Source organism: Aspergillus sclerotioniger (genome assembly GCF_003184525.1).
Source record: "Aspergillus sclerotioniger CBS 115572 chromosome Unknown BO94scaffold_43, whole genome shotgun sequence".
Taxonomy (NCBI): Eukaryota; Fungi; Ascomycota; class Eurotiomycetes; order Eurotiales; family Aspergillaceae; genus Aspergillus; species Aspergillus sclerotioniger.
This window is the reverse complement of record NW_020291033.1, coordinates 167082-183375: the sequence shown is the minus strand read 5'-3', so window position 1 is coordinate 183375 and position 16294 is coordinate 167082. Positions and strand designations below refer to the sequence as shown.

At 52.5% G+C, this 16294-nt stretch overlaps 6 protein-coding genes across 6 annotated transcripts; 3 read left to right on the top strand and 3 right to left on the bottom strand.

Annotated features, from left to right (window-relative positions):
* Positions 1-60: 60 nt before the first annotated feature.
* On the top strand, positions 61-3302 carry BO94DRAFT_478015 (uncharacterized protein; the record flags this gene model as incomplete). The annotated part of the gene is made up of 4 exons (XM_025608672.1): positions 61-123; positions 184-610; positions 658-1665; positions 1822-3302. The coding sequence occupies 4 exons, from the start codon at positions 61-63 to the stop codon at positions 3300-3302; spliced, it is 2979 nt and encodes a 992-aa protein (XP_025462332.1).
* A 204-nt stretch (positions 3303-3506) lies between these two features.
* BO94DRAFT_300048 (putative alpha-amylase) lies at positions 3507-6348 on the bottom strand. Its single transcript, XM_025606737.1, has 9 exons — positions 5879-6348; positions 5795-5833; positions 5633-5748; positions 5456-5564; positions 5171-5399; positions 4959-5121; positions 4747-4893; positions 4462-4702; positions 3507-4388 (listed from the first exon to the last, which is right to left on the bottom strand). The coding sequence occupies exons 1-9, from the start codon at positions 6044-6046 to the stop codon at positions 3711-3713; spliced, it is 1890 nt and encodes a 629-aa protein (XP_025462331.1). The 5' UTR covers positions 6047-6348; the 3' UTR covers positions 3507-3710.
* A 246-nt stretch (positions 6349-6594) lies between these two features.
* Positions 6595-9073, bottom strand: BO94DRAFT_300010 (efflux pump antibiotic resistance protein). Its single transcript, XM_025606735.1, has 8 exons — positions 8734-9073; positions 8539-8675; positions 8400-8482; positions 8245-8342; positions 8078-8198; positions 7206-8028; positions 7051-7156; positions 6595-7003 (listed from the first exon to the last, which is right to left on the bottom strand). Exons 1-8 carry the CDS (start codon positions 8990-8992, stop codon positions 6936-6938), a joined length of 1695 nt encoding a protein of 564 aa, XP_025462330.1. The 5' UTR covers positions 8993-9073; the 3' UTR covers positions 6595-6935.
* A 632-nt stretch (positions 9074-9705) lies between these two features.
* Positions 9706-11437, bottom strand: BO94DRAFT_569798 (putative sugar transporter; the record flags this gene model as incomplete). Its single annotated transcript, XM_025614756.1, has 6 exons — positions 9706-10009; positions 10056-10298; positions 10350-10702; positions 10738-10907; positions 10954-11151; positions 11203-11437. The coding sequence occupies 6 exons, from the start codon at positions 11435-11437 to the stop codon at positions 9706-9708; spliced, it is 1503 nt and encodes a 500-aa protein (XP_025462329.1).
* A 329-nt stretch (positions 11438-11766) lies between these two features.
* BO94DRAFT_300227 (Zn(II)2Cys6 transcription factor) lies at positions 11767-14286 on the top strand. Its single transcript, XM_025606738.1, has 5 exons — positions 11767-12158; positions 12217-12539; positions 12596-13267; positions 13315-13846; positions 13894-14286. The coding sequence occupies exons 1-5, from the start codon at positions 12096-12098 to the stop codon at positions 14263-14265; spliced, it is 1962 nt and encodes a 653-aa protein (XP_025462328.1). The 5' UTR covers positions 11767-12095; the 3' UTR covers positions 14266-14286.
* Positions 14287-14476: 190 nt separating this feature from the next.
* On the top strand, positions 14477-16279 carry BO94DRAFT_300001 (arylsulfatase A). The gene has a single exon (XM_025606734.1). It carries the CDS (start codon positions 14535-14537, stop codon positions 16029-16031), a length of 1497 nt encoding a protein of 498 aa, XP_025462327.1. The 5' UTR covers positions 14477-14534; the 3' UTR covers positions 16032-16279.
* Positions 16280-16294: the final 15 nt, after the last annotated feature.

The window sequence follows — 16294 nt, the reverse complement described above, 5'->3', positions numbered from 1 at the left end:
CCTGACTGTTATTGAACTACAGTCGACCAGGGGCCCAGGCAGGACCAGATTTTAATCCAAATGTTCTGTTCCGGAGACCGGGAGAAAGGGCCGGTGGCCTTGGAGGAGCAGTGGGACTACATTGTGGGTTCAGTCGACCGCATTGACCCAGATAGAAAGATCGCTGATGTTGCTTGTGCATAGAATCTTGATGACTTCAAATCGGAGTCTTGCCTCTCCCCGTTCTCGTACTTTTTCCTCTACGTCTTCCTGGCGATTTCGATTGCCGTGTACGGTGTCGATACATTTACCGCCGTCAATTTGTTGGCGTTTTCCCGATGGGCCGGGTCAATCGAGCCAGCAATCCCGTTCAAAATTTCGCGATGGATCTTCGCCGTGTGCATAATCATCTCATTCGCACTGTTGGCGTATCGGTGGATGCGCGCCATCCGAGCTATGCGCTCCGGCAGTATCGCGCACAGCTTCCTCGACTCTCTCGCTGTGCGCATCCAAAGTATTCGCATGGGGCGCAATGGCCGCGGATGGAGGAGATTCCTGGTTTTTGCAGAGTTAGCCAAGAGTAAAAAGGGCGCTGAATACGTTGCTCTCTTTGCCTACTTTGCTTTTGAATGTGAGTCCCACTGTGCTTGGATGATAACGGGGGTTGACACAGTCCAGCCTGGATGAGCACTATTTTCGCCGACGGACCCCGGCAAGTTGTCAACGCCATCACCCTGTACTCGGTGATGCAGATGGACCTGCTCCCCGGCGGGAAAAACACCACCGACGAGGGCGGATCCACGGCTTCGCAATTGTTCTACAACATCAAAATGCTGGCCGAGGACAACACCGAACGCGCCGTGGTCTTGATCGGCATGCTGTTCACTTTGGTAATCTGGGTTCTGTCAATGCTCAAGTTGTTCTTGGCCGTCGTTCTGTATCTCATCTTTCTCTTTCACCATATCCCTTCGGAGGATGGCTCTTTGAAGGCTTATTGTCGGCGCAAGATCAACACGCGACTCACCCGTATTGTCCGAAGGAAGGTCAACAAAGCCTTGGCCAAAGGCGTCGTTTTACAAGACCGAAAACCCACCAATCCGAACATGGGGTTGGACAAGCGGCCTACTTTGCCCTCGGTGGGAGTCGCTGATGATGACAAGACACCCATCGTTACGACGATCTCGCGCACCACGACGCAAACCACGCTGCCGGCTTACTCCTCGCGCCCTGGGACAGCTGCTCCAGATCGCAAGCCTACACTTCCGGATGTTGGGGCATTTAACGATAAGCACTCGCTGACCCGAACCATGACCGAATCGTCTGCATACTCGGATGCATATTCGTTATCGGGCAGCACCGCAGTTTCAGGATACAGCCCCCTCGACCGACATGGTAGCGCACCGCCAGTGCCGCCCCTTCCCAATCAGGGCCCTGCCCCGATGCCTCGCGCTCAGACGCCCAGGATCCGACAGAATGCCAACCAGCCGCTTCCAGGTCCGGGATACAATAGTCCCATGGAGCGGTCATCACCAGCGCCGTCCATGCCACGATCGCACACCCCCATGTCATACTCGGACACGGCTCCCGCGACTCGTTTGCCCAGCCAGATGCCGGGGCCTGTCCCACGTTTGCAAACTCCGGTGTCGCGGCAAGGGTTTACTCAGGGGCCTCAAGGACCTGGATACGGTCCGGCCGATCGAGCGTCACCAGCACTACAGATGCCACACATGCAGACTTCGAACTTTACGCCAGCCCCAGGGCATGGTCCAGCCGACCGTGCTTCGCCGGCACCACAAGCTTTCCGCAATCAGACCCCAGTGTCGGAATTCGCCCCAGCCCCAGGATACGGTCCAGTCGATCGAGCTTCGCCAGCGCCACAGATACCACATATGCAGACTCCTGTGTCCAATATCCCTCCAGCGCCTGGTTACGGCCCGGTTGATCGTGCTTCGCCGGCACCTCGAATACTACACAACCAGACCCCCGTGCCACGGACCAACTTCACCCCAGCACCTGCTACATATGGGCCGAGTATGCCATCGGGTCTTAGATCACGAGGTCCTACCGAAGAATATAACCCGTTCGAAACCTACGGGTCTCATGTTCCTCCATCGGGTACTCCCTTCCGACCATACAGCCCGGCGGTTGATCCGTACACTCGATCTCTGACCTCTGGGCCTGTCCTTCCTAGTGAGGGTGTTCCCAATAGAACATTTTCACCGCTGAGCCAGTCCCACGGACTTCCGTATCCTCCGCATGAGAATGAATATCCTCTGAGGTCACTGACTCCATCCAGCTCCGGCGGTATTCGCTCTCCAGCTGGTGGACCCGACGGTATGATTGATAGGACGTTCTCGCCGGTTGGATCAATTGGTGCAGGTGGTTATGTAGCGTTTAACCCAGCGGCGAGGAGCTCACCAATGCCATTCAACGGTGATGCTGTTGCGGAACACGATGAATATGCCCATGGACATGCTGAATATCCATATGACACAAAAGAACCGCGCAATGGCTATGTTGCGTTCAATCCTCAGCAAGATCGCCTGTCTCCAGACTCGGACCTTGCTTCACCATTCGATGAGCACCATGGTGATGAGCATGTTGATATAGCCCATGAGTCCGGCGTGAGGCAATTTTCTCCGATTGACTCTGCCGAAGCAGCGCCAAATCAACATAATTATATTGCTTTCAACCCCTTGACCAGCGTGGAGTCGCATTTCGAGTCCACGGAGCATATGGAGTATGCGGATTCTCATGTGCCAAACGAAGATCATAACCATGAGTTTGTCGCTGCCGATCCTGCAGAGAGCTTGGATGCACCACCTCTTTCGGATAGCCTTCATGACGTCCCGGAGTCTCATGGCAACTATGTCGCCTTCAACCCTGCGGCTAGGCAGTCGACCGAATCCGGCGTTTTTCTGCCCTCGGACGAACATCATGAAGAGTTTAGTGCGGAGCCAGAACATAGTTCAGACACCAGGCCTGTATCTCTGCTCAGCCCAAACGACTCGCCAACGACAAATGATGGCTACATTGCGTTCAACCCAGAAAACTCGCCCTCACACACGGAGCCGGAGCACAGACCGTCAAAGGAGCACCACACCGAACCGGTTGTCGCCGCGGAGAACCCATTTGAAAGCTCTGCAGATGTGGAGGAGACGAGACCGTCGAATGACTATGTTGCCTTCAGTCCATCCGTTAGGTCACCAATGACGCCAACGACCCCAATTACAGCGCCACTTGAACACAATGGGTCACCAGCACGGAGTATGTTCCCTAGAGACTATCCACAAGTGCAGCCCTACCGTCCGGACCACTTTTAGTTTTTCATTCCCACCGCCGGAACATCTTATGACATACAAGAGCTGGTTTTGTCTTCTCTTATGATTGGATTTCTTCGATGATGAGCCCATGCTCAGATGTTAATACCCTTTTTGTTTGCTTTTCTACATTTTCTTTCTGTTAAATATTCCTCGAACTTCATCGAGACTAGCGGATACTCCAACGAGATCTAGAGAACCCTTTTTTCTTTCTTGCTTAGAGCACACAGTCGTGTACATACATACATACATACTGACATACTAAGATAAATGTAACCGATACTTCGAACAATATCCCATAGATCCAAAAAGCAAAACACCATCAACTCTTCCCACCATCCCAAGATCCCAAGTAAACAACAATCCACCTCACCCCCCACCCCCAATCTCCCTGAACCCCAAACTAACAACCTACCTCCAACTATCAACAACCTTCACCCCCCCACAATCCCCCTCCCCATCGGGCACAGTATACTCCCTATTTGGATCACTCTCCCAAGTAACACTCCCCCCACTCTCCACCTTAATAAACTTATACTCGAAACTCGTCCCCACCGGAAGGGTGACCTCAACGTACCACTCGGGATTACTCGCCGTGTAATTCCCCGCTGACAATAACACCGCATCACTTGTATCCCAGTCTCCGAGCTGGGAAATTGATCCGCTGAGGTAGATTTCCTCGCCGTAGGTCGTTGTTACGGTTTCTTCGAAGGTGATGGGGATGGTGGTGCATGTTGCGGTTGTTGTTGATCCGGATGTGGACGTGGATGTGGAGGTTGAGGTGGAAGTGGAAGTGCTGGTAGTGGTTGAGGATCCACCGCATAAGGAAGAAGAGGAGCTTGCGGGGAGGAAAACCCTCGGTAGGCCGGATTCCATGGGAACGGGGATATCGCCGTTTGAATCGACGGTTACGGAGGTGCAGGTGTATGCTTCGATTAGTTCTGTGCCGGAGGTGTAGCCGCTGCCGCTGAGGGTGAGGGTGTAGCTGGATCCGGAGGAGCCTTTGTTGGAGAGGACGGTGATGAGTTGCGAGCCGGAGGTGCCTTTGCGCATGGCGATGGTGTTGCTGTCTGTGTAGATTGGGTCGTTCTGGGGATTGTTGTTAGGGTGAAGGTGAAAGGGGGGTTAAGGGATGAAGAGGGGAGGGGGGAAGGGGACGAACAGCGTAGGTGATGTAATCCGAGTCTACGTCGATGGCGAGTTTACGGATGGCGTTGGTGGTGGCGATCCAGGTGTAGAGTTCTGCATTGGTGTCGTAGCCGGAGAGCCAGGTGGCTTCGCGGTTGTAGGGCACGTCGCCGCCGCTGTAGTGCTGTTCTTCGCCGGCGTAGACGATGGGGATGCCGTCGGAGAGGAAGATGTAGCTAAGGACGTTTTTGGCTTCGGAGTAATCGGATGTGTAGCTGTTTGGTTAGTTGGGTTGGTAGAGAAGGGGGAGGGGGCGTACTAGGCGAAGCGAGGGTTGTCGTGGTTTTCAATAAAGTTGCCGAGTAGGGTTGGGTCCGAGCAGTCACTTGCCACGGATTTAATCATGTTGTAGAGGTCGCTGATGCTGCCGCTAGAGGATTCGAAGGCGTAGAGGAGTTGCCAGTAACTGTATTAAAGGTTAGCGATGTTATTCGCAGGCTGGGGGGAAGGGGTGAGTGGTGAGTGATGTACATGGGATAGTTGAGCACGCCGTCAAGATATTCCTGGTATGGACAGTCAAGGGCGGGATCCCCGTTGTCGACTTCTCCAACGCAATACACGCCTGCTGCTTCTTGGTAGCCCGGGAAGAAGTCGGGCTCGACCTCGAGGGCACTGTCAATGCGGAGACCATCGACTGGGCGTGTCAGCATGGGACGAGTATGTAAGGAGATGAAGGGTCGTACTAGAGTAATTGGCCACTAGGTCCGCAACCCAATCGTACCAGATTGTTCGCACAGCTGATTCGGTGGTGTACAAATCCGGAAGAGAGACAATGGTGTCGCCTTCCCAGCAGTCACGGACCATTGTAAGGTTGCTGTAATCGGTGATGAGGCAGTATGGGTGAAAGTAGGAAGATGAATCAAACGGGTCGAAGACGCTGTAGTCCACGTCATTGCCGTCACCTGCGTAGCCCTATTCAAAGTCAGTATGTGCGTAAGTAGGTGACAGGAGGTAAGGAAAGGGCTTACCATGTGGTTTGGCACAACGTCGACCATCAAATACATTCCGCGAGCATGGAGAGCGTCGGAGAGAGCCTTGAGGTCATCTGCTGTGCCAAAATTGGAGTTGACGGAGTATCTGCCACGATTAGCCCTCGCTTGAATGGAGCAATAAGGTGGATGGGGAGCGAGAGAGACAATACATACATCTTCTGCTGCCAGTAGCCATGATAAGCTTCCCCATCTGCAGTGTCCTGGGGCAGCTGTTCCGTGACTGGCGAGATCCAAATAGCCGTAAAGCCCATGCCCTGGATATAATCCAGCTAGAACATGTCAGCGATCAGCCTGGACGGCAGACGGAAGACCTACATGGTTTATAACGCCTTGCCAGCTTCCACCACAGTAGATCTATCAATGTTAACAGATGAGCCTGATGTTAAAGGATTAACATACACCCTCTCCGGCATCGCACGTTGCCGTAGTCGAGTTGTCCGTCCTACCGAACCGATCCGTGAGAAGAAAGTAGATGGATTGAGAGCGCCATTCTGCAGCCGACAGTCCCAGGGCCAACTTCCCAAGAAGGAGCGCAGAGAACAAAAGATGGGGCGTGGATATTCTCATTGTGGCGAGGTAGAACGTAGCTGCCAAAGTGTTTCCAAACTCTGCCTGATTATCCAGGAGAAGATGTCCAGGTTGCCATCTTAAATATCGCTCGCAACCCAGCTCTCAGTTCCCAGCGACCCTCCAAGGCAAAACCACCACTTCGTACTCTTCACTCCATCTGATGCTGGGTACGCCCGGCAATCAAGCCAGCTGCCAGGAACGGGTTTATACAAGGCCGTTCATTGGCCAGGGCTCCGATCATCTCGGGGGCCAGGATTTAGCCCCGGTCCCCTTCATTGTTACAGAGCAACGAATCTCCGACTCACTCCTATTCCCGTTAGCTGACTGCGCATCTTAATGAAAGTAAGAGGAGCGACCCTGGCAGGATGACCCGGAGAGTGGAATCCCGGAGTTGGTAGGTCAGCTGCAGGTTGGCCGTTAGGGCCTTCGCTTGCCCAAGCAAGATGACTTCCTGCAGCGGGCCTCGGCTGGCGCCCCAGGGCCCTGCAGGTGCAGGGCATTTAGATTAATTTTACATTTACGCAAAGTCAAACCACACCCCGGGTTGCAGCGGAGCTGCAGGATGATGAAGCCTCCGGCGGGGTAATGTACGAATCTGCAGGCCTGGCTGAAGGCCTGGCCTAACGAGTAACATGGTGCGGTTGAGAAAATTATGATGGCCGACAGCCCTCTGAGCAAACCGTTCTTCACATGCTTCGGCGTTCCCGTTTCCGGTCGGTGGATGGATTCAGCCATCGGCCTTGTGACGTACGAGATGATCATGCACAAGCATTAGTGACATTGTAGTATAGTATACTGCGGAAAGACGGGTCTACCGGTCATTTATCGAATGCCAGCATCGACAGTGAATTTATTGACCTTCATTATGCGTTTTGTTTTTGATCAATTAGAGTTGGTGCTTGCGCACCGTCCAGGCGATGAACGATCCTAGGATCGAAAGAGTGAGGGAGAACACTGAAAGAAAATTAGCCATGAAGCTTGAATGCATACAGGAATCTTACAGTATGTATAGCGCAGGCCAGCCACATATCCCTTTACCACTATCTGTCGGACATGTCCTTCAAGACCGTTGATGTAGCTCGTGTCGGACAGGGCTCGTTCAATGACCTAGACGCGCATTAGAAATGGCGCAAAGAAGCGGGACATTACTACATACCTTCTTGGCTCCAGGGCCCGTCAGATGTTGCTCCATCTGGCGCTTGAACACCGTCCCCAGCACGCTGTTTGTGACGGTGACACCCGCTGTCATGGCAAAGCTAAAAAGAAGAAAATAACCTCCCGTCGCCATAGCCACCTCCTGTGGCAGCAGGAACGCTGTCATGCTGACAAAAGCCGCTGCAGAGGCGAAGCCAGTGCCCAGACCTCCAGGGATGATATATAAGGACTCCCAGAAACCAGTGTGACCGCTCCAACGAAGGAACATCAGTAAGTACGCGACCGATGCAATCAGACCGGCCAGAATCAAGAGCACCTTAAAGTGTCCAGTGCGACGGATAAAGGCTCCCGCAATCAAACCACCCAGAGTGTTACCAATCACCGCCGGGACGAGATGTCCTCCCGCCACTGTGGCTGAGGCTTGCGATGTGACCTGAAAATATAAAGGTACCGAGAACATCATTCCAACTTGAGCCGTTATCTGCAGCGCCCCAATGAGGTAACTGGGTGTCACATTTGGCTTCCGCAAGATGCGAAGTTCGAAGATCGGTTCGGGAGCTACATAGAGCTCGACAAGTACAAAGGCGACAAATGCTGATACACTTGTGGTTGTGAGGATCGCTGTAGACAAAGACGCCCATGCGAAGGACCTTCCAGCTTGGTCGAGAACGATAGTCGTTGCGATAATGCCAATGGCAAGGAGGAACGTTCCCAGAAAGTCGACACGGCGAATACTCTTCTCGGTGACTGGGCTGGTGAGCTTGAGCTTCCAGATCACCAGCAAGGCAGCCATAGCGGAGAGAGGTCCCTGGAGAATGAACGACCTAATTGATGTTAAGGACGACACGGGCAACTGTTATGTTGGACACCTACCATCTCCACCCGACTGTATCCGCCAGCCAGCCACCGATCGGACCTCCTGCACTACGACCCAGGGTCATCGCAATGTTGATGTACGCTCGCCAGTGAGCTACGTCTCGCCGGGGGACAATATCTGCACATGTCAGCGACAATGCGCCAATCGTCGGCTCCTAGCTTACCCGTGATGATGATCGAACCCATCGCCATTGTCCCAGCACCCCCAATACCGCTGATCGCACGTCCCAAGATAACTGTTGCCATTCCTCGACCGATACCACTAGGAAGGATTACTGTCAGCGTGATCCACGAGTAAGAGACCACAGAGAGTACTCACCTGATTACGCATCCAATGCCGAAGAAAACATAAGCCCAGAGAAGCAGCGGCTTGCGACCGTGTATGTCACTCAGCTTGCCGTACTGAATCATTATCGTCAGTATAGTCTGTATTCCCACAATTGTAGAAGAGAGCTGACCATCGGTTGAGTAGCGCATAAGCCCAAGGTGTACGCTGTTGCTAGCCAACTCGCATCACGCAGTCGATCGAACTCGGAGGATATCTTGCCCGTTGTTGCCATCACCAGTGTCATGTCCGCATTCGAAATGAACTCGCCTAGTTTCATGTCAGTCTCATGGCAATGGCAGTGCGGAAAGCTGCAAGCAAGGCTTACCTAGCAACAACACGCCGACAACGGTACTGATGCTAGTCAATGTTTTCACATCGTTGGCACGCGTCTTAGCTGGAGAGAGCAACGATCGCTCTTCATCGCTACCATGGCCGCTGGGAACATCGCTGATAGGACCCTTTGCAACACTGCTGTAGCTAGGTGCGGTTGTGCTCTGAATGGCGTCCTGGGTCGAGGTATTCAAAGGAGTTCTCTCATCAACAATTGCGCCCAGCGGACCTGGACTGGAAGCCGCTACAGTCATTATATCCGGATTTCTGGCTTCCTCGAGTGCTGTTCATGCGTTGCAGAGCTGGCAAAAGTGTGATTCGAGTTCGTGGCATAAGCTCGGAAAGAGATTGTCGTGGGGAGCAGGAACTGATATGGTTTCTTTTGCCGGACCCTACTTCGGTTCCGGGAAAAGAAATTATTTGCCCACGCAAACAGCCATCCCAAAATTTCCGCTTATCTGGAAATACTGGCCCCTCGGTAGCTGGTTGGAAGCATTGGTATTGGCTGTTGAATATGTCATTCCCGGATAGGCGATGACACCATCAGGGGAGATACACGGGTGATGGTTGCTAGGCCTCATGGGGCAAGGCGAGTGAACGGAGGGGTGCGAGTGCGAAAAGGCGCCGCATCGCAAATGACATGGCGGAGGACCCCGAGTTGAGGTCATTGAAGTGGAGCAGCACGCCATCATCGTGGGTGGCCTTAGCGCGGTTGGTTCGACTCAGGCACAGCCGACACCCGACCGTAAACCAGCTGGAATTCTAATCCACCCTTACCACGTGTGAGAACTGCACACAAGGTTATGGGCTTTCAACACATCGAAGAACAAGTCGGAGTTGGTGGGAAACATACGACGGATCCCGACCACCATCCAATGCCTGATTAGTCATTATCCGGGGCTTGTTTGTTTCGCCATCAAACTGGCCAAGCTTCATCTCGTGCGTGGTATTTCTAACAGCGCTGTAATCAAACAGCCGCAAAATCACTCTGCTTTTCTACTGACACCTCGGTTTCCGTCTTTGCGTTCTTGCTGCTCTGTGGTCGTGCCAACAACAAGGACGCGTCGGTGGACCCGAATTTGCCAAGCTTCACCCCGGAATTAAATATCACATCAATCTCCTCCAGTGTCTTACCCCGATATTCAGGGACAAAGAAATATGTGGTGACGAAAGCGCAAACACATAGGAACCCGAATATAAACCCGACCTTCGATTCCAGATTAGCATATTCCGCGTCCACAAGATAGGGAATCGTGAAGTTGACCACGAAGCTGGATCGGTTAGTCTCAATTGAAAACATAGGGACAAGAGACGTACTTTGAAATCACGTTCACTATGAATCCCAGTTGCAGGGTCTTGTCTCTCAACCGCAAAGCAGGGAGCTCAGTGGCCATGATGTACGCCTGGGGACCCCATCCAAGAGAGAACCCAACTGCCAGGAAGACATACATGGCCACGATCCCTTTCTTCATAGGAACCGTGAGGGGTGTCACTGTAACCAAACCCCCCATGGTTAGCATTCCGACTGCCATCACAGCCGAACTAATCAGAAGCATCGGCCTGCTCCATCATTAGTATTAATTTGGCATACAAAGATGCTGGGAAGCTCACCGGCGACCAACTTTATCAGTACACGCCAGCGTAACCAACATAGACACGAGGTTGATCACCGCAAGGACCACACCTATGGTAAACGGATTCACGGTCCCGAGCTGCTTGATATAAACCGTCCCATACTGTGATGCAAAGGCCTGCCCAGTCGCCTGCTGAAAGAAATTCACCATAACCACAAGTGCAGTACGTTGGAGATCGGCTCCCTTCACCAGGTCTGCCCATAGGCCAGACCTTGCCTCGAGCTCTAACACTGCCTGTAATTCGTGGAATTCCGCCTCGATCTTCTCTCTACTGAAACAACCATCACGCAGGAGATAAAGACTTCGCTTGGCCTCATCCGTCCGTCCACGCTGTAAGAGCCACCGCGGACTTTCGGGTACGAGACCGAGCAGAGAATAATAGACGGAACGATGTAGTAAAGGCCCAACGGGATCCTCCATGCACGGTCACTCTGGATTCCACTTGTTCCTTTGCAAATGGAGTTGATAATAAGGCCACCCAGAATAATGCTAAACTGATAGGTTCCAACAACCAGGCCGCGGACAGGCGCAGGAACTGCAGGTGTGAGCTGTGTTGAATACAGATAGGGTGATATTATTACCTATCTCTGATTGAAAGGTTGGCACGACAGCTAGCTCCATTCCCACATAGACATAATTTAGTATACGCGCAGCTAATATTTGGTCCCGATTCTGGGAAGTTACTGTTATCGTCGCAGTGATGAGAGCATATCCACTCATGCAAAACATGCACCATCGACGACCGAATCGCGAAGAGATAACACTGCCGATGAACACGCCTGAGGAGTCAGTCATACTGCATCCTTACTCATTATTGAAATGAGACATGCCAACTGCAAACCCAATGTAGTTCAGGCTATTGAACATTGATAGCCAGGAGGGATCCGATGCGTAAGTCTCTGTTGCTGCATCAAGCTCGCCGAAGCGCCGGTCAAACGCATCCATGGCTTCCGTAGTGGAGAAGCCTTGGTTGTCAAAGCCATAGTTCAAGGAAGAAATTGCAATGAGAGAGCATGCTGTTGCGAGTCTGGTGTTGAAGTATTGAAATCCAGAAGGAAGCTTCATCTTGCTGTCGGTTAATGTTGACCGGTGTCGCAGCGCCCGCAACACCCGCAATGAGCCCGACTATGGCTTCTATTGATCTGCATCTCGATAACGGTACCGCTATTATACCATCCTAGTGTCGACTGACACCACGAGGCACCACTGGGATGGGTTGCTGATAGCTGCGAGGTACCTGATGTTGGTGCTAGAATGTCGGCTGTCGGTGTCGATGTATTGGACGATGCCGACTCTATCAACCGATGGTACGGAATCCTTAGCTTTGGCTGGGTTTTTCTTTTTTTCTCTTTTCAAGCCACTACATCTGCTATTACGAGCACCTTCAGGCAAGATGGAAGCTGATTCTGGCAGCATATAGGTCCGTGAGCATGCAGGGCCGAGGTGGCTGCCATATTCTGTGGTGGATGCTGATAAGCTGGCCGGACCAAATAGAGACTGGCATCTTGGACTTGTGGAGGAAAGAAACGATTAATCAAAAGAGGACTGAAAAGAGACTGGGACTAAAAGCACGCCATTTGGGTCTCCACCCCCGCAATCCCGGCTGTGCTTTCACCAATCACCACAATGCCCCTCTCCATGTCACGGTCGCCTTCCACACTTAGGTACTCCATGCCATCACTCGCCCTCCTTCATTCCTCATATATCCCAAGGTTCATCTGTCATGGCATCATCTCTGAGAGCAGCCCGCAGAATGAAGACATGTCAGCAGTGTCGAACTAGAAAGGTACCCAAGGACCAGGTGAATGTGACGAATAATGGTTGGCTGACTTGAAGGATTGCAGGTCCGATGCGACGGTCGACGAGGTACTTGTGGAAACTGTGATCGCCTACAATTTACCTGCTCTTTTCAAGGGGTCAATACTTCATTGGGAAGACCTGGGCGACTACGCGCGCGACGAGCTTGCACTCGGTGTCACTCGTTGAAGGTCCGATGTAGTGGACATGCTCCAGCATGTGTCCGATGTCAGAAGCGCGGAAGGGAGTGCATCTACTCATCACCGGCTGCTGGTAATGTGGCCCCTAAGAACGACCTTGTCCAGAATGCCGTTGTCCAGGAGCCAAGCTGTCCAGATGGGGTCGTTGACGAGCAGGGTTCGGAGCCAATGTGAGTTGCGCTTGCGGCACATGTCAGCTATATATCGCGATACTAAGACCCTGGAGCGGAGAGCTTGGACCCTTCAAGTTTCCTGATCGGCAGAGATTGGAACTCGCTTTGAACGTCTTTTTCACCCACATTCATCCCCTGCCTGGATATGCGTTTCTTCATCGGGCTTCGTTGCATGACCGGTTAGATCGAGAGGATGTTGATATGTGCCTGCTACTCTCAATCACCGCTATATCAATACTCTTAACAGACACAGATCCGTTGAACAGGAGATACGCGATACAATGTATTACAAAGGCCGAGGAAGATGTTACGACCAACTTGGGCCAACCGTCAATCATGAGGACACAGGCCCTCCTGTTGGTGATTCGCTGTAAGATGTGCATCGGGGATTACACGTTAGCGTTTGCTCAGGTTGCCATGTTATCTCGCATGGCTTTCTCCCTTCGCCTCAACTATCAGAGTTCAGGTGCTTCTTTTTTGGCCATTGAAACTAGAAGACGGCTAATGTGGGCTATCTACATGCTTGATACACATTGGGCGGCCGGGCTGTTGGAATTCACAACCTGTCCCGCGGATGCTATTCATGTTCCTTTACCGTGTAGGGAGGAGAATTTTGAGCTGGACATTCGTCCGTCGCGGGAGGTGCAACTTCATTCAATATCAGAGATCCCGGGATTGTTAGCTGGAGACATTTGCGTCGCATACTTACGTGATCAAATCTTGAGGTAGGCGTTGCTCTCCTCTGTTCTCCGATATAGCTCACCATCTTTAGATCCACCAAGAAGTATGCGGCAGATGCAAACACACCCAGTGGAATCATGCACGGTATACATGAAATTGAGAACCAACTTCAAGCATTATATCGCCGTCTTCCCCTGTCGGACTTATACTCGAGACGAAATCTCCGGCTCCGAGCACATTCCCCGTGGCTGTGTCGCTACGCCTTTCTTCATCTTCTATGGCACCAGTGTCATTGTGACCTCTATAGGTGTCTTACCCCTGCCCTAGTGGAGTCAATCCCAGATACAACGCTTGAGCAATTAAGTCCCACGTTTCTGCTCCAGTGTCAAGATCGTTGCGCATTCCACGCTGAAAAGGTGGCAGATATCATCACCTCCCTTCTCCAGCTTGGTGCAAAGCTGCCTGTCTTACCTATGGAAATTGCTGTCTGGGCGTACCAGAGTATTCGGCTACTGATCCACACAGCCCGTGAACTCACCCGGGAGCGACTTGTCGCATATGCCAACTCATGCTCAGAGATGATCAGGATTATCTCAGACACGTCGCCTGCTGTGCAGCAAATAGTAAGCGTAGCAAGGCACGTACTATTTCTCCATACTAACTCTTTCAGGGAGCCGATCTGAACTCCTTAATCAAAGAATCTGGGGAACAAAAGGCAGCACCAAAGGATTATGAATCAGGCGGAGTCATGAAATCTATGGCTACACCAAGACATATTCTATCCATCCATAATCTCATCAGCCGCTCTGTAGTTGTCGATGACACTGAAGAGCTTCCTTTGCCAGATGGACATTCTGCTGCGGGCCTTGAGCATCACAATGAGTCGTCTGGTCTTGATGGTCAATTACCCACGCTTTCCAGATTTGATGTCAGCCCTTTCGAAGGTGTGTGGTTGCTCGACGGAAACGTAGTCGATGGATGGGAAGGACAGGCTGGATTTGACCTCATTCGGCAGATGCAGTGGGATGGGATGGGATACTAGGCATAGCTGTACTTCATGTAAACATTTAGGATTTCAATCATGTTACATATGGTAATAACTCAATCGTGGGCCCTGTTTGCGTGCTTTCCATCCAATACTAGTGGTTGATCGCGCCGTCCGTCGGCCACCACCGACAGCCGACTTGTCGGGACCGACAACCGACATTGCAACCATGTACCACACCTCCTCCTTCAAAACAACGCCCTCACCCAGCATCGCAATGCCTCCAGCCCCCCAATACGAGAACAAATAACTTCGATCACGCAAAAATGGTCTCCAAACCGAACCTCCTCATCTTTATGCCCGACCAGCTCCGCTATGACAGCCTCAGCTGCACGAATCCAACCCACCCTGCAAAGACCCCCAACATCGACGCCTTCGCCGCGCGGGGCACTCTATTTACGAACTGCTTCGTCCAGGCCTCAGTCTGCTCCCAGTCCCGATGCAGCATGTTCACTGGCACCTACCCACACGTCAGCGGTCACCGCAGTCTCGACAACCTCATCAAGCCCTGGGAACCGAACCTCTTCCGCACTTTAAAGGAGGACGGATACCATGTGGCATGTCTAGCACCCCGCGGAGACACATTTGCGCCAACCGTGACAGAGCTCAGCATGGACGAATACGGCTTCATCGAGACACCGGACTACGTACCAAAGTTCGGGGGCGGAGGCCACGCCAAAGACGACAGCATCTGGGGACGGTTATTCTACAAGGGACTCCGGAATGCAGACGAAGCGAGGGACTACGACGACGCGGTGGTGCGATCTGCGCTGCGCTGGTTGGATTGTCCACCCGAGCAGCCGTGGGTCTTGTTCATGCCGTTGATCTTCCCGCATTGTCCGTTTCAGGTCGAGGAGCCTTATTTCTCTATGCACTCTCGTGACCGAATGACTGGGGCTGGTGCTAACCCGGCAAAGAAGACGGGGTATGAGCCACGGTATATGGCGGCAATCAGGGAGGAGTACGGGACGCATCGGGCCACGGATGAGATCTGGCGCGAAATACAAGCGACATACTATGGGATGATCTCGAGACTGGACGAGCAGTTCGGACAGATAATAGCGAAGGTTGACGCGCAAGGGCTGTGGGATAGTACGGTGTCCATGTTCTTTACCGACCATGGCGAGTATCTTGGGGATCATGGGTTGATTGAGAAATGGCCGTCGGGCTTGTCGGATAGCTTGGTGCATGAGCCGTTGATCATCGCCGGGGGCGGACTTCCTTCTCAGCAGCGATACGATGGGATGGCTGAAATGGTGGACCTTGTGCCTACGGTGTTGGAGCTGTGCGGGATAGCCGAACAGTTTCCGCATAATGGGCAGTCGATGATGCCCGTTCTACAAGATCCGAGCCAGAAGCACAAGGACTATGCCTTTTCTGAGGGCGGTTTTCTTCTTTCCGAAGAGCCGTTGTTGGAACAGGCACCGTATCCGTATGATCTCAAGTCGACGCTTCAGCATCGTGATACGGCGCTGGTGGGCAAGGCCATTAGTTTGCGGAGTCCGGAATGGACGTTCATCTATCGACTGTATGAGCCGGCAGAGCTCTACGATAGACGTAATGATCCGGAGGAAATGCGCAATTTGGCGATGGAACCGAACAAAGTGCCCATTGCGCGCATGTTGGAGGCAGAGGTGATGCGGTGGCTAGTTGGGTCGTCGGATTTTCTGCCCTGGAAGAAAGACCTCAGGTTTCCAGAGGTTCATTTGAAGTCGCCAGTGGAGCAGCTGGAGGATCGGTTGCAACAGCGCGAGGCACAGTAATAGAGAAACATTGAATACCCCAAATTTCATGTAACCTCTCATGGATCTCCGAGTCGGGTTTACCGGTCCATGGATGCCCCAGGCCCGGGTTCATTGGGCCCCACTCACTGCTGATGTTGGACTTGGGGGACCCTGCAGCTGAGGACCATCTCACCCCCGCTAATGCATGATGACGAGCTAGCCTGCTCATGGGGTTTTTTCCATGCTCTGTAGTCCGGTGACCATGTTATTAAACATGCTCCTCATACCTGCTGGCGTCACTT